The sequence below is a fragment of the Notolabrus celidotus genome, chromosome 14 (genome assembly GCF_009762535.1).
Source record: "Notolabrus celidotus isolate fNotCel1 chromosome 14, fNotCel1.pri, whole genome shotgun sequence".
NCBI classification, from domain to species: Eukaryota; Metazoa; Chordata; class Actinopteri; order Labriformes; family Labridae; genus Notolabrus; species Notolabrus celidotus.
Genome location: NC_048285.1, coordinates 7736143 through 7758552, shown reverse-complemented (window position 1 = coordinate 7758552; position 22410 = coordinate 7736143). Strand labels below are relative to the sequence as shown.

At 43.1% G+C, this 22410-nt stretch overlaps 1 protein-coding gene across 4 annotated transcripts in view; it reads right to left on the bottom strand.

Annotated features, from left to right (window-relative positions):
• Positions 1-476: 476 nt before the first annotated feature.
• sik3 (SIK family kinase 3) overlaps positions 477-22410 on the bottom strand; it is a 43627-nt gene continuing 21693 nt past the window's right edge. Inside the window, exons 8-26 of one of the 4 annotated variants that reach the window (XM_034700588.1) lie at positions 21409-21519; positions 21149-21283; positions 20601-20681; positions 19893-20002; positions 17864-18020; positions 17571-17720; positions 17402-17475; positions 16163-16297; positions 13778-13919; positions 10125-10244; positions 9462-9520; positions 9165-9274; positions 8248-8417; positions 7971-8098; positions 6470-7239; positions 6092-6246; positions 5167-5296; positions 4941-5067; positions 477-3780 (exon numbers count right to left, since the gene is read on the bottom strand). In XM_034700588.1, the coding sequence (XP_034556479.1) occupies positions 4946-5067; positions 5167-5296; positions 6092-6246; positions 6470-7239; positions 7971-8098; positions 8248-8417; positions 9165-9274; positions 9462-9520; positions 10125-10244; positions 13778-13919; positions 16163-16297; positions 17402-17475; positions 17571-17720; positions 17864-18020; positions 19893-20002; positions 20601-20681; positions 21149-21283; positions 21409-21519 (2859 nt within the window). In that variant the 3' untranslated portion in view covers positions 477-3780; positions 4941-4945. The remainder of the gene's footprint in view (positions 3781-4940; positions 5068-5166; positions 5297-6091; positions 6247-6469; positions 7240-7970; positions 8099-8247; positions 8418-9164; positions 9275-9461; positions 9521-10124; positions 10245-13777; positions 13920-16162; positions 16298-17401; positions 17476-17570; positions 17721-17863; positions 18021-19892; positions 20003-20600; positions 20682-21148; positions 21284-21408; positions 21520-22410) is intronic. The other 3 variants (XM_034700589.1, XM_034700590.1, XM_034700591.1) reach the window with 3 other exon arrangements.

Sequence of the window (22410 nt, the reverse complement as noted above, 5' to 3'; positions counted from 1 at the left end):
TGGAGTCAGGAACATGTATTTCAGCAGGACAATGACAAAGTACATTCTGCACGTATTACAACAGCATGGCTCAGTAGTAGTAGAGTCTGGGTGCTAAACTGGCTTTCCTGCAGTCCCAACTTGGCACCCACTGAAAGCATTTTGCAGATCGTGAATCAAAAAATACACAAAGGAGACCCTGAATTGTGGAGCAGCTGGCATAATACATCAGGGAGAAGATATTTTCTGTTCACATTTCACTTTCAAACTTAAGAAACCTCCTCATTCCCAAATGTTTACAGAGTGTTGTTCAAAGAAGAGGTGATGTAACTTGATGGTAAACATGCCGCTCTCCCATTTTTTTTTTAAATATCATGCTGGCATCAAATTTAAAATGAGCATATTTTTGATGGAACAAAAACATTTTTAAGCTATGGTTTAAATGATCTGCACACAGATAAAATACAGGCATGTAGCTAAGAAAAACAAACACATCATGACCTTTTAAATTATTTCTTTATTTATATATATTTATTTATTCATCTCAGTTTGGTTGATATTCTTTTTAATCATTGTTGTTGCACTTTAGTATTTTTGTACTCAACAGAAATGAACATAAAAACAGAACAAAAAAGACAAAATGAACCAATATAAAATAAATGAACCTAAGAAACAGGAGTAGAGCAGAGAGCTGGCTTGCTGAGCAGGGATGCTGGGATTGGGAGCAAAATATAAGACGGAAGGGATGGAGGAGTTAAGACAGAAAAAGAGGTGGGAGGACGGGGGGAGGTCGGTCTGAAGAGACAGAAGATGTGTGAGAGGCAGCACTTTCCTCCACATTACTCCTCAAACAATTACTTCCCGACAAACCTCACACCCAGATCTGACAACACTATCAGACAAAGTGGAGCCTTCGGTCTTAATTTTAGAGTTTGTATCCTGCTATGGGACGGGACACAGACATTGTCTTCCATTCCGGCTGTTTCCGCATGAATTCCCAATTAAGTACTCCGACTTGTCTCTATCTCTTCTCAGCTTTGGCTTGGTTAAAACAATAAGAGAATCCTTCTTTAGCTTATGCTCCTGTTTTTGGATTTGAAGCTAAAGCTGCTCCCACCTGCACTGACGAGGTTGGATGTCGGTCATCAGGGAGTAACATGGGGAAAGCAGAGGCAGCGTGACACAATCTTCAGCTCTCAGATGTAACAGACAAAAAAAAAAATCAACCATGAGGCCAGTCGTTTAGAAACCTGGCCTGCATGGACACACACAAGCTTTATTCTGTCACCACAGTCTCTTGCTGGTCCAATATAGACTCAATATCCAGGGGGTATTGAATTAAATAAACAATAGGTGAGGGGGTTCAACCTCCTGCTGTGGTCCCCAGTGTGCTGCGCCCTCCATCTGGCTGTGCTTGCGCCTAACTTGGCTTAGGGCACAGACCTTGGTAGAGATGTTAAAAGTGGGCAAACCCGCCCTGCTCTGACCACAACCTCATTTTCCTCTTGTTTTGGAGGTCCAAGTCAAACAGTTAGTTCCTGAAATGTTTCCCTTTTTGGTGTGGAGATGATTCCAAGTGACATCCAACTACAAGAAGATACAGTAACTGTTCATGAAATGCAATCATCTCCTCCAACCGTCCCTTCCAAGCTAAAGGGAAAGAGCAAAGCAAGGTCGAAATAAACAGTAAAAAAAAAAACTTAACAGGAAAAGGGGCAGAGTAATATAGTAGATGCAGCTTCCTCCTTGGTTGCCATAATAACAAGGTGAGTTTGGGAAGAGGAGGGGCCAAGTCCGTAAGGCGTCGTCCGATCACAAGCCGATGTCGTAAAAGATAGTGGGAGGATCACAGCAGATAGGTAGCGCAGCAAGAGAGAGAAAGAGAAGTGGGTTTGTCCATCTCCACACTTGTAATGTTTAGGATGATATGTCAGCTATTTTACAAGTTATTCCCTCGCTTTTCGTCTTTTTTTTTTTAATAGAGTGTCAAGTCTCTGTAGCACCCGAACAAACCCAGACAAAGCCCAAAGCCTGACCCTGTATAGGCTGCCACATCTACCCCCAGTAACAAAAAAACAGGCTTCAACAAGAATGACGGTCACAACATCAATTGAAATGATACTTTAAAAAAGCAACACAAAATAATTAACCTCCTCTTATTCAAGTGTCTCGATAGAATAATATTAAAACAAATAAGAACAATCTTTTTTACGACACAGAAAGAGCGCCGTCTCTCTTCTCTCTGTCCTCTTTTGGCTAGAAATCTCAAGAGTCATAAAACGAACAAAAAATGAACGAAAAAGTTTGAAGACATCCAAAAATACAAATGATAAACAATACCAATATAAAAAAAGCCTCCCCAACAACGTCTAAAATCAACAAAGAAAAGTAACAAAAAAAAAATGTTCATACAGAAATTGCAATAGCGTTCTATACATGGCATCACTGTACAAGGAAAGGAGCAAATGTCTGGTAAAACTACTCACAATGCAATACACTGTCACTGACATGGGAAGGGAGGATGGAGAAAAGGGGGTGACACAAGGTAGGGGGAGTTCAGGCTGAGGGAGGAGGGGAGGGCGGATTTGGAGAGCAGGGTAACAGTATGACGGAGAGGGGAGAGGGGTCTGCAGGGGGCAGCGAAGAGGGCAGGAAACAGAGAGGATAGCTTGAACCGAAAGTGCAGAATTACTTAAGTAATCAAAGAACAATGTTGTCTTCCTTGCAACACAGAACTGTTTTTCCTTTAATAATAATAATAATAATAATAATAATGATAATAATTATATTCATTATAATAAAACCTCTTTTACAGAAAACAGTAATAACAATAAGAGTAACAATATTGACCATAATGCCTACATGGACATAAGCCATAAAAATGAATTTCAACATAAAACAAAAGAAACAAATCATTGAGGAAAAAACAGAAAGAAAAAGAAATGAATGCCAAAACATGAAAAATAACAACAATGAGAGAGCTGGTTTGTCCTGTGCGATGTCACTGAGCTCCATCTTTGGAGAGAGAGAGCGATTTGGTTGCCCAGTTGGAAACCCTGACCCAAACACCCGCCACCCGGTTGAAAAAAAAACAGGGGCCGCCGCTGCTGAGATTTCAGCCCGCTCCGGAATGATCTGCTGCAGGACAGCAGGAGGGGGGAGACACGGAGGAGCAGACTGAACCTCAGACACCTTTCCCCTCTGCTCAACCGCTTCTGGTCAGTCATGCACACACACATACACGCACACTCACACCTAATGTGAATACTTTGGGTTTGTGGCAGCAGTGTGTATGCTTATTGTGTTACTGGACTCTGTGTTTTTGAAAGGATGACTGTTTCAATGCGTTGGCCATTGAGGCACATAATGAAGTATGCCAACAGTTAAAGGAGGGTGAAAGAGGAGGATCAGGTTGGGGCAGCAGGTGGGCGTGAGGGGGGGCAGGTTTGTCGTGGGAGGGTTGAGCCTAAAGAGGGAGGAGAGAAACCCCGAACTACACGATGAGAGGTGAAAACAGGAGACAACCTGCAGCTATGATCGCTGGACGTCTTTGCAGAAAATGCTGGCACTTTACACCCAAGGGCCCAACCTGTTACCCCCACCCCTTGCTAATGTCTACACCCACCCACACTCCCCTCTCCAGCGCAGACTGCCCTCCCAGGGACAGATGGAGACAGACAGATGGACGTAGAGCGCCCCCGCTTGGACAGACGACGGTGATTTGGCGTGATGCTGCTCAACTCAAGTCAACACAACTCAGGATGGCTGATATGGACCGTTGTACACAGGATGCACCCCTTCCTGCAAGAATCAGAAGAAATAAAGAACAGCTGTCAGACCTGAAGATGATATCAGACCTTTCTTTGACTTAAAGTCTAAAAATATATCTTACAAAGGCAAAGAAAACGTTACAAACAAGGGGTTAGGAGTTTTAAAGACGTGAACAAACTAGGCAGAGAAGAACAAGTAGATTCAGTTTAGCTGCATCACAAGAAACCGGATCCAGAGATCTGGGAGCTTGATCCACATCAGAGACCATCCCTACATTTGTATTTTTGAATTTTCGATTCATGATTTTGAGGTATTTCTAATTTCAATGGTTTGTGTGTGTGTGTGTGTGTGTGTGTGTGTGTGTGTGTGTGTGTGTGTGTGTGTGTGGTGTGTGTGTACTTTGTGCACATTTTTGATGACTATATACTCTAATGCTTTGTCAAAATTTTTCATGAAATGTCCTGGCACATAAAGTCCTGAATGGACAATTATCAGGATATCTTCCAGAGTAATTCACTGATAATATCTGTTTTTCTAATTACTCTCTCAGGAGTCCAACTTTATGTAAGTATAAAACAAAACATGTGAACGACCCTTTCAGACATAATTACTCCAACCCACATGAAAACTAGAAAAGGCCTGGTAGTGCTCGGGCAAATTAATTAATTCCTTGACATCAACAAAATCAACAAATCAAGTGTTTGGTAAAAACCACCAGGCAATACTTTCAACTCGCACCCTGTTGGAGATATTGACTTGAATAAAGTGAATGAGCTTGACTGATCGGTTTTCATTTAACATTTGAGGTTTCTTTTTGCGTGTTTGATCATTGTAGAAAAAGTCTTCGACAGTTTTGGCAAGGGACAAAATATTCTGTTTCATAAAACTTATAATGGGAGTTTGAAGCAGTAACTGCATCCTTTGGTATTAACTCTATTGAAATGGGTCTGCAAAGTAATTTTCAAGGTGCTGCTATGTAATAATGAACCTGCTGCACAACCTTTGGCTGTTCTCTTGCTCATTTAGACATAAAACTCCTGGTTATGTGCCTTTAGGTGTTCCACTTTTTAATCATAGCTGTATGAAATGTGCATTCAGAGCCTTTATCAGAACCCTTGCTCTACGTGTGTGTTCGTGTGTGTTCGTGTGTGTTCTAGTGTGTTCATGTGTGTTCGTGTGTGTGTGTGTACCTGTGCTAGACCCCAGCCTGCTCCATGCTGTACTGCAGGTCTGGGGGCTTGTAGCTGAGAAGCATGTCACTGGTGCAGGAGGAGGGGTAGCAGGCTGCAGCATGAAGCTCCTCTTCAACGTCACATACTGCATGAAAAACAAACATTTTACTGACACATCGAGGAGAAAACACACATAAAGTTTCAGCTGTATTTTATGATAGATGGATGCAGCCCTCTTACTGACCTGACTCTTCCCGCTGGTGCAGCTGCTGGCTTCCAGTCAGTGATGTTTGGCTGAGAATATCTGACATGCGAGCTGAGCTTAGTGCTTTCCCGGCCAGCAGGCTCATTCCAGACATGGGGTCTGCCTGATCCTGGAATGAAAGTACAGAGCGGTTTAACACACGCCTAACAGTGCTTTAACAGATTATAGTAGCTACAATTAGCCAGAGGTTTGTCTGGATGACTGAGCATGAAGGAAATGTGTGAACACACCCATACACATCTAAATGAACACAACTTTCAGGTTCATAGTTTTTATCTTTAGAATGGCCTCTATCCAGCACCGCACTGCCAAGCAAGGTGTGCTGATGAATTATATCCCCTAAATTATTGATGTCAATTGACGTGCCATATTAACTGATGCCTGGATTTAAAAAAAGAACACCACTTATTTAAAAAGTGAAGCCAATTCTGAACTTTGTTATACATGCATTCTTTATAAGGGCCAGCAGGGGAAGACTTCAGTTGCTGCAAGAAGAAGTCCTACTGTAAAAACACAGGGGAAAATAGCCTTTAATCTCAATTGATAATGACTTCAGTAAAACTGTCCATAAAGGGCTAAGATCTTAATTTCTAGTTTAAATCTTCTCAATCCTGCATGGTGTTCATTTTGTAAATGATGTTCTTATTTAGAGTAACACTAAAGATGTTCAAATAAAGTTCTTCACTTCTCGAAAACCCCCCCACAAAAAAACAGATGTCAAAAGGCAAATATCCAAACTCAAGGCTTCAAAAGGTTGCCTATAAACAAATAGAGGGCATCATGAGGACTAAGTCCACTCTGTCTCTTTCAGGTGGAATCATGTCTAAAATGCACAGAAAAGCCTGGCTTAATTAGTTAACTTCCATGCTGCAGGCTTATCATACAACGTAAACAATATACTCACATAGGCATCATCACAGGTCTGGATGGTGTGGTGGCGCTGTAACTGTCCACGGGACCTATAGGCGTCACCCTGGGGACCTCGCGAATAGCCTACACCATTGTGATCAGGCACCTCCATGGCCTGCCCTGGGGGCCTGCACTCCACATGCTCAGGTTCTAACAGGAAACATTTTATCAGAGTCAGTATACAATGAATATAATGATTATAGTGTGAGGTGATTTTTCAGAGAGAAGTCAGATATAATCTGCTCTGATTCTATTCTGAGAAGTCTGAGATTCATTCATTTAGGCAAGCCTAAACACAGAGGATAAAAACAATGCTGTCAGTCAGGACACATATTGAACTCTTAATCGCTGTAGCAGAGTAAACAGGTCTTACCTCGAGTTGCCGGGGCATTCCTAATAAAGCCACCGTGCCTGTGTGTAGGTGAGTTGTAGGGTGGGGTTCCCCCTCGAGGAGGCCCCAGGAGCTCGTGAGCTTCTCCTGCTTTTTGCAGCAGGCCCTCATGTGGGTGGTGGTAAGGAGCTGGTGCCTCATCCTCCTCCATGCTTTCAGAGTGAGGTAAGCTAGGGTGAGGTGCCTGGGCTGGGTGCTGCTGTGGCTGGACCTCTGGTGGTCGAATCTGGAGGAGGTGATGGTAGTGTTGACCTCCGGGGGCGCCCTGAGGCGCCTGGGACTCCAAACTCTCACCCTGGCTCAGCTGGCGAAGGATCAACAACTCTCCATACTCTTGGGGTGCACCACTGGGTGGTGTGGGGGAAGCCTGGCACGGCCGAGGGCTCTGCCTCTTGAGCAGGGCAGCCAAGTCTTGAGGGGGCAGCCTGGGGTCGGTGTGGCCTGTTAAAGAGTGGCGGGGGGACAGGAGGCCCTGTAGGGTGGGGGTGACGTGCTGTTGAGGGGGGCGATAGTCCAAAGGAGTTGGGGAAAGCAGAGCTTGCTGTAGTGTAGATGGGGTGCCATAGCCGCCAGTTCCTACAACCCCACTCTGATAACCCTCCAGACCAGGGACTTTGAGGGAGGCGCCCTGCAGGTAAGGGCTGTAGGAGCCCACCACACCAGCTGCACCACGAGAGGCAATGTCACCAGGGAAGATGTGGGGGTTGAACTGGGTCTGGTCATAGCCGGAGGTGAAGCGGCCAAGGCTGCGACTGGATAGGAGGAGGAAACACAAAGATAGTCATCTACCAGACATACATCATCATCAGACTCACAAACCTTCTTCACACCGCAAACACATCATCTATCTTTAAACAGAAAGCCTTCATTAAATCACTACACACATACAGCCTAGCACACACTTCAGGTTAAGGCCAGGTTCAAGTATTCACTGAGAGGTGTGAAGACATGTGTAAAGAATAAATTAAGTGTGAATTAGAAGTTGATGACACACACTCTCAGTGAAGTCCTGATTAGAGGGGTCTTTCTCTGGGGGTGGTGATGTCAGGGGTCACAGGAGGACTGCTCTCCAACGCTACAAGTGATTCCAAAACATTGAATTCCAACCACTCACCCAGCTACCATGAGGTGGAGGATTTGTAGAGGAAGTCATCCCAGCAAAGTTGATGAGGTATTTATATTACAGTTTAATAGTGCTCTCAAATAATCTGCCCTCTTACAAATAAAAGCTCAGGTCTGACCTTCTGTATTACAGTCTGAAGTTTCAAAGTGAAAGTGTGAGGAACATCAGCAGACATGGCAGAAATGTGAAACACAAAACAGTGAGAGACATTGGGTAACAAAACATAAAAAGATAAAATGAAGGTGTCTGTTTGGAGTGGAGAGGTAATGGCAAAAAGAAGACACAGAAATAGTCCATTGTTATTGTGGGGAGGGTTTGGCTGCCATCAGGGGGACACGTTGACAGGACGGGTGGGGTCACCTGTGCGACTCGGCGTTGTCTGCGCTCAGCTGCTTCCCGAGGACTTTGTGTCCGCCTGGCGTTGCCAAAAAGGCGCCTGGTCTCTGCACCCCACCTCCTAGTTCAATCTCCTGAACCTGAATGGTCACCTGTAGAAACAGTCAATGTAACAATGAATCCCCTTGGTGTAACTGTAAAGGGTGGTGACATCAGTAGTAATAGAGTAAAAGAAGGCTGCACATGGAATATCCGCAGAAGAGGACAATGACAAACAAAGATCACAGGCTCTTTCACTTACCTGCTGTTGTTGAGGTACACCCGGAGCCAATGGGACGGCGGGGCGAGCGGGTGCTGCTTGTTGATTGGTTGGTATAGACACATGAGGCATGCCTGTGGGAGGTGGGCTGTCACTCTGGCCCTGATACAGCGCCGGAGTACCGTGCTGGTACTGCACTGGTGGCGGACCTCCTGGAGGACGAGAGGAGTTATATGAGCGAAATGTAATAATATTTTATCCAAGATGCTACTTTTATTTTGAATCTACTTTTACTAATTGGTTTTCTTTTATTCACTAATTGTTTTTATTTGTTTTACTGATTTTTAAAGTTTTATTGTTTTAATTGTTTTTAGTAGTTTCTCTTTTACTCTTTTATTCTGCTGTCCTCTTAAATTGTCTTGCTAGCTCTGGGGACAAAGTTATTCAAAGCTACATCATTGTTTACTGTTTTTAAAACCATAACGAAGCTCAGATCTGAGAGCAGATCATTGCAAAGAGTTTACAATTGAGTATTCAAAATGCAGCATGCATTGACTGATTTTTAATCCAAGCCTGCAGAATAGAGCTGGTCTCTCTTCTTTAATTTAAACTTACATGGATGAGGGCAATCTAAATTTCCATGACTACTCTTCAACCAACTGTAAGGCTTAATTATACCACAGGTAACAGCTCCTTACCACTGTGTAAATAAAATCTGATGTTTTATAAACACAGCAATCAAGTTATTGTGATTGTGGTGGCTGATGTGTTTACTTACTGGTCACACATGATAAAACATTTTAATTCCTTTAAAACAAACTGAGACCTGGAGTAGAACTATACAGACATCATGTCAACATTGATATTTCTACTATGCGTCCCAACTTCAATAAGCTCCTCCATCTCCATCTGTTACAGTATGGTAAAAATCTGAGCTCTCCAGCAGCAGTTTTACTAACCATGCCCTTGCATCATGCCTGCAGAGCCAGGCGGAGGGCTCTGGTTGGACTGTCTGAAGAGGTGGTTGCTGGGATGTGTTGGCGGAGGGCTGGAGGGCTGGATACGCAACCTGAGGGAGGACAGAGCGGAGTAGGAGAGGAGAAGAGAGAGATATGACAATGATGTAACACTTCAGTCGATAGCACTGCAGCACGGTATCAAGTTCATTGTTCACTGCTCAATAGCTGATGAGTAATACTTGTTTGTGTGTGTGTGTGTGTGTGTGTGTGTGTGTGTGTGTGCGTGCGTGTGTGCACCTCTGAAGCTGGTGGGTTAGGTGACTGGGCTGGCTCTCCCCATGGCCTAAAGACAGACCCTGCAGGTAGAAAATGAAAATGACTTACAGCTTCTATAGGGCACGATACATTACATTTGGTTTATGACAATGTGAGGCTGACCTCATGAGATAATGCATGCGCTGATATTTAATGCATGTGTCCCAGAAAAAAAGTGAGAAGACAAATGAGGCCAATATACAGAATATAGAAGTTAAGGATGAACCAAATCTACAGGACTCTCCCTCTTGAGCTGAAATCTAGAGTCTAGAATCTAGAATAAAGAGGCTTGTGTAATTCTTTGTAATGAAAGCATAATGTAGGAGTTGTTATTCAGCTCAGTTACAGATAAAGAAAAAGAAACAGGAGGGGTGGGGCAAGCTGGTGTGTGTGTGGAAAATAGAACTAAAACTTATGAATAGACACTCCGTCTGAAGACACAAGAAATAATTTTTGTAAAAGACAGAAATCTAAAATAAAGAGTACAACATGTAGGATCTAGAAGGATCTAGTAGATTTGATTGGGCCCTGTTGACCAATGAGGTCAGCTAATGCAGCTCAAGCCATCCCGCATTAAAGGTTACAAACACCACTGTTCACCCTTGTCTCGCAATTACGTGTCTGCGACCTGTTGGCTCCAGGTACCTGGATTTGCTGGTGGAGGATTTGTTGCTCTTGCTGGTAGAGGACATGCTGTTGCTGGGTGTGCTCCAGGAGTCGCTCATCCTGCTGGAAAGCGTACATTTTCTGAAGCTGCTCACACTCCTAGTGGAAACACAGTTTACATTGATGATTAGTTTTACGTTTTATGCAATGACATTACTATTGCTATGACAGTATGATGCATGGTTTTAAAGCAGAGATTAAAGTGTTCAGAGCTGTTACTTTTCCCTCTTCTGCTGGACTGACCTAATCCTTGTCCCTGTGTTTCTCTAACAATAACTTCAGACGGGCTGTTCTTTTAACTATGAGGTAATACAGAACTACAGATAATCTGAGAGTAGCTGACAGGTGGCTGGGACTTCATCTGATTCGCTAAATAGTTTGTGTTCATATCAATTCTGTATAGGGCTCCGTTCAATAAATCAAATGTATGTTGCTGAGTCTGAATGCATTGTGCATGTAACATATTTCGTTTCAAACTGTCTTCGGTGTAGTTTGGATAGTCCATAACAGGCAAAGTTTCCTAAGTGGCATCTATCTGGCTTTCAAATTAACCAAAACAAAGCTATGAGCAATACAGATTCTTATATTTCAAGTCATCTATTAATTGAAGTGGTAAAATGTTACCTTTGTATCAGACTGTTTTTCCTCTTTGTAAGAAATCCCTGTCATATGCAATCATAAGGGCAGCAACTCTCCGCATCAACCAAAACAATTGGACAGTTTCTATGCTGATTATGTTTGGAGTGATTTTTTCATTTTGTTTATTAGGAGGTAATACTTTTAGCTCTTTTAACATCCCCTGTATGAATCAAATTGACAGTTGCATAGCTTGTCAATCAGCATGAACAACACAAATACACTCAGAAATTAATGTAAGGCTTTTGTTAAGAGTGTCATGGCAATTTATAAAGTAGGATTACACAACATCACCATCGCTAGTCGGCACCAGAATTGCTAGTTGATTAGATTAGTTATGATATTTTCATTGAGGGATGTCTAAAATGAGAGTCCTATGTTGTGTCTAGCGCAGCCACTCGCTTCTTTTCAGGGCTGTAGCTCTGGTCAATGGTGACTGCCATGATGCTATAATACTCGACAATCTGAATGTAAACAAACAGAGATGACAGATAGCATCTCTTGGTGCATCAGATTTGGAAGTATTTTGATTGAGAAAATTTAAAGGAATTTTTATGGAGGCTGTGTCTAGATAACTTAACCAGAGCATTGTGTAACCAGCACAGGCTTGTGGATGTTAGTCTGCAAGGAGAACCGAAGGTTTGTGGTGCTAGCTCTGCTACCTTCAGACCTTTAGAGTTCCGGCTAGTCGGAATTTAAATTTTTAAACGACTAGGAAATAATTTAGCTTTGGAACATCCCTATCATAAAGTCTTAAGATCAAAACTATAAAAAAAAACATCAGAATAGCATAACTGCCTATGTTAAGCATATGTTCACCTTAAGGTCATTAACTTATATAGTTCCCTCCTGGTTGTACAATCTGGACACTTCCTTGGTACTTCTTTCTGTGTAGGTCATATGTGTGTGTATGTGTGTGTATGTGTGTGTGTGTGTGTGTGTGTGTGTGTGTGTGTGTGTGTGTGTGTGTGTGTGTGTGTGTGTGTGTGTGTGTGTGTTAACCTTTCCTCTACACATATTAACCTGCTTAGCACTCGAGTGTAATGATAATCCCAGCACGTTGGTACATGCCTTAGATGAAGCACCCACAGCGAACATGATGATTATCCTTCTCCCTGCCTGCCTGGGCCTCCTACCAGGTTGAGGTAATCTCGTTGAAGCGTCAGAGCGAATGATGTGATGTCTATATAAGCAGCCTGAGGTCCTTCAGGGGAAAGGCTTTGTCTAAACTCACATCGAGGACTTCTGTATGTCATGTCATAAGACTAAGTCTGAATTGCATTTGTAGAGAATGCTGTGACTGATACACCTGCTTCACACTTCACAACAATCGATAACTTAGAAAAAAAGCCGGGATGAAGATTACCTCTGTAATATATTGAGCTTACAACAATCCATGTCAACATGACCCGTTAACATCCTGACCTGGGACCTTCACTGATCTCTATTAAATCTAGACTTTCCTCTTTAGCACTGTCTTGTAGAGTGGCTCAAAAACATGTTTTGAATTTTGTCTGCAATGACATTTGTGGATGAGGCTTGTGGTTAATGAAATCCAAACATGGTGATACCTAATTATACTAGCAAAACCACTTAAAAGCTTGAAACAGCAGTCTTGGTTTAACAAGCAAGGTTGCACCGAACAATAATCAGAGCATTTATAGAAGTAACGTAAAAGAGGACGCCTTTTTCTCCCTGTGTGTTTTCCTGCAGAGCGTGTGTGTATTTCTTTAGTAGTTGAACAGGGCATCATTAGCAGTACATTTAAGAATTACCTGATTTCTTATGCAGTTATTCATTTAAAGAGAATGATAAATTATAAATACTTTATTGGTCAGCAGATATATTCCTGCAGCATGTAGGAAAAGTTGCTGTTTCTTTATCCGGACCGTCAGATAGTTCCTCTATCTCAAAGTAAAGTGATGTTTGGATGGTTCAAGCTGCATTGTCCAGTCAATTAAATGAAGAGGCCACAAAATCGTACATCTACACATAATATGTGAAGTTAATCCTCTCAGTCATTTTTCCAGGAAAATACTCTCCTAAGCTAGCTAAATGCACGTTCTGCTGACTTTGTGGCTCTCTTCAGCCTGCTCTCACCCCATAATTACACATGAATTACACATACATTCACTTCTGCAACAGTTAAATCAGCCCTTAAATCTGCTCTATTATTGGACTGGATCATTGGATGTCTGATTATTCTCCTTGAAGTCCAGTGCCCCAGCAGAATAAGTTCAGTTAACTCTAGTAGCACTGCTCATCACAGACAGGAAGATTTCTTCCGCTGCCGCTGTGAACCTAAATTCACCTTTCACTTTGTAACCCCGCCTGTAGCCTTAGTGCAACATCAGCATGCCAGGGATAAAACCTTATATCCCTGATTCGGTTACATCAGAAGCTCCTGAAGGCCTATTCTGAACTTCAGGGGCAAAACTCTGCAACTAAAAAATTGGCTGACTAAAAACTAAAAGGAAAAAGGTGAAAAACCACACACTGCACAGAATTGACAAGGGCTTAAAGCATGGTGTGCTCACCAGCCCGATGTGGCTGCTCTGTACTGTGTCTGTTTTGAAGTGAAATGGCAGCCAAAGCCAGAGGAGACATCATGAGGTGGCAGGATACATATTAAACCTATGGGGGATGTTCATCTAGTGAGTGACTGTTCTTTCACTGACTGCAGCGGCTCCGAGCTCACCTCGGCTCATAAAACAGATTTGCAGTGCGAGGGATCTTGGTTCGTACTCCTGAGAGTCTAAATTGCATCACACTAGTTGGGTTGTGTCACTATTTCTGAACTTTCTACCTTAAGAAACAAATGTGTATGATAATTCTCTGCACTTATCCACCTGAGCTACGTCCAAGATCAGATTTAAATGTCAGCACCTGAGAAAGTTATGAAAGTGACAATGGTTTTGCTCAACACCGGCCCTCCACAAACAGACCTTTTCCGGCAAAGAATAGAAATCCCCCCGTCCAGAGGAAGCACTTTGTACCTGTTTGAGTTGCTTGATGAGGCTGCTGTTCTCTAGATGAGCCTTGAAGGCCTGGATGGTGGCAGCGCCGTCTGAGAATCGCCTGACAGGTGAGAAGCGCTCCATGGGGAGATGAAGGGTGTTACAGTCCTTATAGCTGGATCTAAGGAAGGGGACCACAGGGAGCAGACACAAACACGTGTACACACACACACACACACACACACACACACACACACGGACACACACACACACACACACACGGACACAAAAAGACAATGGGACAGGTAACATATACACACACACACACACACACACACACACACAAACACACACACACACACACACACACACATTCAGTCATACACAGACAGACACATGAGAAGCTCTTTAAAACTGCACAGTTGTTCAAGTTCAGATATCTTTTAGTGACACATTGAGTGGAAGATAAATAAAGAATCAAAAATCCATGTAACAGATCTGTCAAACACATCAGCAGATCTCTCTAAAGTTATTTTACCCTCTCTCTACAGAGACACCTATGCGTACAAAGTTAAAGACTTGTAGTATTTCAACAGCTACACAGTGGCCAAACTTGATATCACTATTCAAGCTTGCACAAATGATCACATAGGTCACTACAACACAGCTGAAGTCAGAGGGCTCAGGGTTATCAATGTCTCAGTTGATCATCAGGTAAAAGCACACCAGTTGTATAAATAGAATTGTCATTAGAAGTTAAAGGTGACATATTATGCTCTTTTTCATCAATATATATATTGGTCTAAGAGGTCCCCAAAACATGTCTTTAAAGTTTATGCTCAAAAAAACACTTTGAAATCAGATTTTGGTCTGCCTGAAAAACCCTCTTTGTCAGCCCTGCTCAGAACAGGCTGCTTTCTCTCTGATCACGCCCCCTCACAGACCCGCGTTACTTCAACCCTCTGAATTTGATCCAGAATCTGATCCTGACGGAGAGGCGCCTGCAGCAGGACCTTTCTGAAGGATTGGTCACAGATTTTGTGTTTCTTGTTGTTTTATTTATCAGTATGTCAACGTGTGTCTTGGTACACAGCTACGAACATGTAGCTATGTGGCTATGCTAACTAGCGCTAGCACTTTTCCATGAAAAATAAAAATCATCCTCTAGATCTTCAAATCTGCAGACGTGGGGAGTAAACCCGACCTTTGTCTTTATTAAGACAGCCTACAACTAGAATGCCTCCCTCCTAAGCTTCTTGTTAGCACACGTGTGCAGGGAATGAAAAACAGAGGAGGAGTTGAGTTGTATTTTATAGTCTATAGGCTGAACAAGCTCCGAGCTCTGACTACGTTACAGACCGGATATTGTTGTGACGTAACAAAAACAAGTAAACTGAAACGGCTCGTTTCAGCACACATTTACAGAAAGGTGGAGAAATCAGAACAGGGCCAGAATGGATTTTTTTTTCATTTTCGGGGGGTTTGTAGACATGCCAGGGACACATATTTCAGGTAGAGAACCATTAAAAAGTTGATTTTGCATGATATGTCACCTTTAAGAGCAACAATAACAATCGTGAAAATATTGGACATGAGGTAAATGTTTCTTCTGTTTTTTTCTTGTTTTTTTTTAACTACTCAGGACTAAACAATGCAGCTGTGGTTTTAATAAATAAAGATCAAGGAGGCATCTGCCTGCGAGAGAGTATTCTAGGTGCAAAGATACAGCTTCAAGCTTCACAAATCTGTTAAAGCTTGGCAGAGCATACTGTCTTTAAAAACAGGCACACGTTTTTCTGTATCACGCCACACTTTAGAAAACAGGTTCTGCCTCATAGTGCATCCGAAGCTCTGTACCAAAATAGTGCGCCCAGTTTCTCAGACTTTCGAACAGAGAGTTTGGGGCTACAGCTTAAGTTAATGCATGGACACTACTAAAACACAAGCCGCTACTGGAGTGTAACTGCACACAGACAGTGGGCTACTCGTACAACAACACCCCTCTGAGTCTGGAACCTGTCACATACCTGCTCCTTCCAGGTTTTCAGGAGAGAAACAAAGAGTTATTCTGAAATCCTGCTTAACCGGGGGTATGGAGTTGTGTATGTCATGTGCTGCACCCTCTACCTCCAATTCCACTGATGACAAAAACATTCTGCTTGGAAGGTATCCAGCCTTCACCTGGCACGAGTGCCACCAAGGTGTGTGTGTGAGATCAGCTGTGTGTGCAAGTGAGTGTGCATGTGTGTGTGAGAGAGAGTAAAATGTGTGTGAGATCAGCTGTGTGTGCAAGTGAGTGTGCATGTGTGTGAGAGAGAGTAAAACAGACAGAGAAAGGCTTCATATGCCAATGAATGTGAGTCTGAATGTTTGTGTGTGTGTGTGTTTGTGCATATACAACTCGGAGCGGGTGTGTCCCCTCACCGGGTGTGTATGTCGGGGGCCCAGCAGCCCCTCTGGCGGGGGCCCTGTGGCCGCTGTGACTCTGCAGAGGGCTCGCCATGCGATGTGCTCATGAGCGCGTGCGTCGTATGCCGCTTGGAGCGGTTCGCCAGGTACCTGGGCCGCAGGGAGGGGGGAGGACGGGGGGTGAGGGTGGGAGACAGGAAGCAGCGCTGGTCAGCTCTCTGTCCTCATTGGCTAATGGAGACGGGGTATAGCCCCGCCCTCTTACCACCTCTGCCAATGGGTGCCATCATTCATACCATCTTAGCCAATCAGAAAAAACATGAGATAGTAATAATTACACCATAGATGGAGGTTATAGCTTTCGGGTATCCCACCACCCCCCAGATTCCAATTGAAGGATTGGACTGGTAGCCAGTTTATAATTGTTGGGTTTTGCAAGCTTTAGAGTTAGCAAAGCTGTGTGAGAAAGGGTGAGAAAGTTTTGGGAACAACTTTTGAGAGAAAGGAGGGCTTGGATTGGAGGCAGATTGAGTTTGGAACTGTGGCAGAAGGCACTTGCGCGATGGAGAAAGGAGGAGAGATGGGTAAGCGCCACAGCAGAGTGGCCAGCTCCCCTGAGAAAAAGCAGAGCAGCCTTGAGGCACTCACTCCCAGCAACCCAGGACACCAGCGAGGTCAACATAGGGTGCTGTCTAAAGAGGGCCAGCTGGGAAACCTGAACCAGGACCAAGGACTACACAAACTTAACCTTAGCCTATCCCCATTTTGACCTAAGCTCTGCTCCCTCTTCATTGGAGCTCTAACTTGATAAATTATTCTTAATCCTTGATGAACATATCCAGTAAACTATGCTTCTTGTTGAAAACTAAGTGCAAACCCTGTCCCTGTTCTAAAATGTGGTGACAGCTCTTTCAGTAAAATAAAATGGATCATGTGCTACATGTCAATGCCCTTAAATCTGTCCCTCATGTAAAAGGTTCTACAAACAGGGCAGTGTACAGATCTATAATATATAGTATAATAAAATAAAACTTATCAAACATTTAAACACTGAACTTAAGTCTAAAGAGGACACATATAAATCTGAGTACTACAAAAATGTTCTGTTATTTTATGTGATTTAAACATTTACCTAGAACACACCCATACGGACCTACAGTCACAGGTTACAGGCCCTCCAGAGTATCCAGTTTAGACAGCACTCCTGTTTAGGTTTATTGCAACCCACCACCAAAAACCACCATCATAGATTACCTCTGTACCGCCTCTTGGTCTGGCTCTCCGTCTGATCCCTCCTCATCCACCGGAGCTACTGCAGGGATAGGATGCTAAAAGAGGCAAAGAGTTTACCAGTAAACACTCCGACAGTTACTTTACGAGGAGAATAAACAAATGTTAAGCGTACAGAAATCAAGATACTGACCGGGCTGGCGACAAGTGGTGAGGGCCCCCGAGGCCTTTTGAGGAGCTGAGCGTGTAGTTGAATGTTGGCCCCGCCATCTGAAGCTCTCCGACCAAGAGGCCCCATGCCGTTGAGCAACTGCAGGGTAGGGGGTTGCAGCAATGATTGCTCCTGGAGGAACAGCAGAGAAACAGGGGGCCAGATTTATTCCAAGATCTCCCGCATACGTATCTTTGAAAATGTACTGATAACTTCTTCAGCTGTTCTAATGGAAACTGTTGCAGCCCTGCCCTGTCCAAACACACTCACTGTACCTTGTACTCCAGCTGTTGTGTGGGCTGCAAGCTCTGTGTGGGCATGAGAGTGTGCATTTGGCCCATGGTGGGGGCCAGTTGGGGGAAGGGGACCTGGGGCACTGCACCACGAGGGAAACCAGGTGGTAGTTTCTTGAGGTCCTCCTGCATCTCTGTCCTGTGGTAGGAGGAGGAGATCAACAGTAGAGAGGTATAGGTTAGGTATATGTGCTACAAACTTAACTATCAATGCAGTGTGCCCACAAATAAACACCTCACAACTGAGTTTATCACCTTCAAAAATCCAGCACTGATCATATTTGACTGCATATAAAGGCGCCTCCTCAAATTGACTAACCAAGGAGCTGGCATTAAGAACAGCTAACATAGCTTGATAGCGGCCATAAAGAAATGTGTGTGCTTTTGTAAATTTAAAGGCACTATGAGGAGTTTCCTTGTTGCAATGATTCTGGATCCCTGTGGATTAAATCTGTTATGTTTTCCTGGGTCAAAGACTGCATTTCCCATGAGCACCATCACCCGCTGTCGTCAAGGTGTGGCTCATGTCAAGGCGTGCTTTTGTTGTGGAAGAAACAGGTACTTTTCTTTGCTCAAGCATTATTCACTGTTGCATAAAAACAAACCTTTGTCAAGTGTGATTTTTTTTCCCCCGTTGGTTAGCTGACCTGTTAGTAAGTTAGTTTGAGATTACCCATCACATAATAAATGTCTGAATAACATATATATGCACACGGTTGAACTCTTGTCCTCACAGAGCACATGCTGGTATAAATATTTAATTCTGTTTACAACCATGTTGCTCTTTTACCTCGCAAAGCTGCTTGTAGAGTTTCTGCATCTAAAACAATATTTCTATAAGAAAGGTGCGCCATTTCTGCTAATCCTGCTCCAGCATCAGCCATGACAACATAACATTATGTCAAATGAAAATCATCTACAGAAAAAAAAACTACTTACTTCTTCTCACTGCCCAACTTTACCAGCAAGTTCTAAACTTAGACACTTCCTGGTGAGAGTCGAACATCGACTCTGTGTTTTTTGTGGAAAATCCGACCCGAAAACAGTCACTTCAATTTTAGTATAGAGACATGATCGGTCTTGTTGTGAATAATCTCATTTTATATACACTACCAGTCAAAAGCTTGGTCACACCTTCTCATTCAACGGTTTTATTTATTTTAATTATTTTCAACATTGTAGATTAATACTGAAGACATCAAGACTATGAAATAATCTGGTTTTGCCATAATCTGGATTACAACAGTCAAATAGGGCTATCCATTGTGTACTAACCCTACCTCTGAACAACACAACTGATGGTCTCAAACACATTAAGAAGGCAAGTCATTCTACAAATGAACTCTTGACAAGGCTCATGTTAATTAGAAACCATTCCAGGAGACCACTTCATGAAGCAGACTGAGAGAATACCAAGAGTGTGCAAAGCTGTCATGAAGGAAAAAGGGGGCTACTTTACAGAATCTAAAATATAAAACATATTCTGTTTTGTTTAACACTTTTTTGTCCATTAAATAAGTTCATATATGTTCTTTCATAGTTTTGATGTCTTTGGCATTAATCTACAGTGTTTCAAATAATTTAAATAAATACAAACCTTTGAATGAAAAGGTGTTTCCAAACTTTTGACTGGTAGTGAATGTCACCAAAGAGCATCAGTACGAGAGTGACACTATTTCAAAATCAGTTAAAAACTCCTCAGTGCCTTTAAAATGTCATAACAGAAACAAAAACAGGGCACACACTTGATGCTTTGTACAGGAGAGAGAATTTGGAAATGCCCCAAAGAGACACGCCTACTTTATTTAAGAGGTTGGGTTATTAAAACAGATGATCAACAAACCCCATTTGTAAATAAAAAAACACTGCATGTGACGGTCATAGTTACTTCATAGTTACAAAATTATTCATAAAAAGATTTCTTTATGCACAGGAAGTAGGATACGTTTGTCCATGATAATTACAGACTGTTTAACTACTACCCAGCTCTTTATATGTGTTTATGCTTTACCTTTGGTCTGGTACCCCCACAGTGTGCCGCCTCATTGAAAGGTAGCGAGCCATGGCCTCTGGAGATGGTTCTTCTCCTTCGTCACTGTCCAGTGCCATGCTGCCGTCCGGCTACACAATAATTACACACACAAACACAGTGATTAGAAATGCCCTTCAGTGCAGTGTGTTTCATGCTTGTGTATATACATATGCAACCCTGCTTGTGTGCACAGTGAACACTGTGAGTTCATTTAAATGATAATAAACATACTTCAAAGTTCGTGTCTTACATTAATATCCCTGCTGCAATGCAGTAATCTGATGCATTCTGGTGTTGGACAGCATTTGTGAGTCAGCTTTGGGGCTGTGTGAGTTATATTTGGATGTGTGTGCATGCTTGATTGTGTGTGTCGAATCATAGACCATTCCCAGCTCCACTGACAGCAGTTAACTGTAGTAGTAAGCTGATAATAGTAGACAGAGAGCCATGGAACTAAAAGCATGCAAATCATTAAAACATGAGACTGGAATCTGCTGAGTGACGTGTGCTTCAAAGAGGAGTCATGGTGCAGCCAGGTACAAGAACAGCTTTTACCATGGAGACTGTTAAAGTGGACAGCAGTAAAGTTAAGGGTCATATTTTGGTCCTGCCTGGTCCTAAGTGCGGTTACATCAGGCTTCAACGCCTGCCTCCCTGTGCCAGGCTGACGCAACCAGGTCAACTCACCTCAACAATCTGGTTCTCTGGGTTGATGAGCTGGACGTGGGGAACAGTCATGCTAACGGGATTACCCTGCGGATCCGTCTGCTGGGCACGCACACATGCACACAACACATAACACACACAAACAGATATATAAAGGTCAGGTGAGGATTGCACTAGTTTTCTAACAATCTCCTTAGGGCAGTGTAAACGGCAGATGTGGATTATGCATATCATCTCCACTTAAGAGGACTGAAGGGATGATAGCTGTTGAACTAGCAAATGAAACAGAACATTGGTTTAAAAGTGCTGAACAAAATCATGATTCTTTAAGTTCTGCATCACTTTTATAACACTGAAGCTCTTGATATCTACTTCATCCATGAAATATTCATTTATACAATCAATCCTTAGCGTAGACATCATGGGGTGTCACAAGATCACTCTCTTGTGGATACATATAAATACTTGGTCTAAAGTAATCCCCAAACTCTATCAAACTATTAAAAAGGAACACATTTAATAAAAATGCCATCATGAAGACATGGCAACACAAAGGGACAATGCATTACCTGTACAGCATTTAGAGGATAGCTAATGGAGCGCGGTGTGGGAGGGGCAACGCGCAGAGTCTTGTGTTTCTTGAGGCGGTCAGCCAGCAGACTGTAGATGGCACTGTAGTGATCGTATGCATCTGTTTGTAGAGACTGGAGAGAAAAAGGAGATATAAGAATGATTCTGTGGTGACTTTTTGTTAAAGAGAGTGCTGAAATTTAAACTGAATATTTAAATACATTCATGTCAGCACGTGAGCTATAGATTGGTTTCCAACCTGAAGTGTGCGCTCTCTGTCCAGACCCATCTCAGACATGGCGATCAGCACCTGCTCGTTGATGAGCTCCGTGTCCCTCTCCGTCTTTACTTGCTCACACTCAGCTATCAACTGAGAGAAAGAGAGAGGTCAGGAGGACAAATTTAGTCAAATAATTCATTTAAAGAATGATTCTGGTGTGTAGGAAACTGGATTGTTTGCTTAATTACGGTAAGCTAGGAGTGATTGAGTATCTTAGCATGACTAACACAGGACTTCCACCAGATCTGTGTCCTGTCTGTAATCGACTCACTGCGGTCCGGCTCCCCCCACCAGTTACGTTTTCAGAAAACAGCACGGAGCCGGACCACCGGCCAGCCGGAGTCATGTGACCAAAGTTTTCCCGCGGTAATCATTGGATCAAGGATTCTTCTCCTCCTCTCCTCATCCATGTTGCCTTTATGGTCCTCTGAAAACCTATGACCTGTTGACTCCAGGCCTGGCTCCACTCAAAATGTTGTTTTTTTTGTCATGGCTAAAATTAATTGGATCTTTTGATTTGTTTTGGTGCCTGACCTCCTGTCCTGCTCCATCTGCTCTGTGCTAATTGATCCATCGTGCTTCGGCATCCTTGTGTCTTGTGTATCTGATCTGTTGCATTCCGACCTGCTGGATCAGAGATGCAGCACGAATGCAACGGAGCGGATCCAGTGGGAGTTAACACATTGACTAGAATAGAAACCTATCAGATCCGGTGCCATGACAGATCAGAGACGGACCGGATACGGATCTGCTGGAATTTGGCCGTAACAGAGAGCTTCAGTGACATTAATAACTACTAACAGGTGCTGCTGACCTTTCTGTCAGTGCAGTTCAAACTTGCAATTAACACTGCTACTACTGCAGACATTTGCACCAGACAAAGGCTTACTCAAGCAAAACCTGTGACCAGAACTTTTGTCAGCTTGCATGGAGCATCATGGTTACAGGTGAGGTAACCTATGCGTGTCAACAATGGTATGT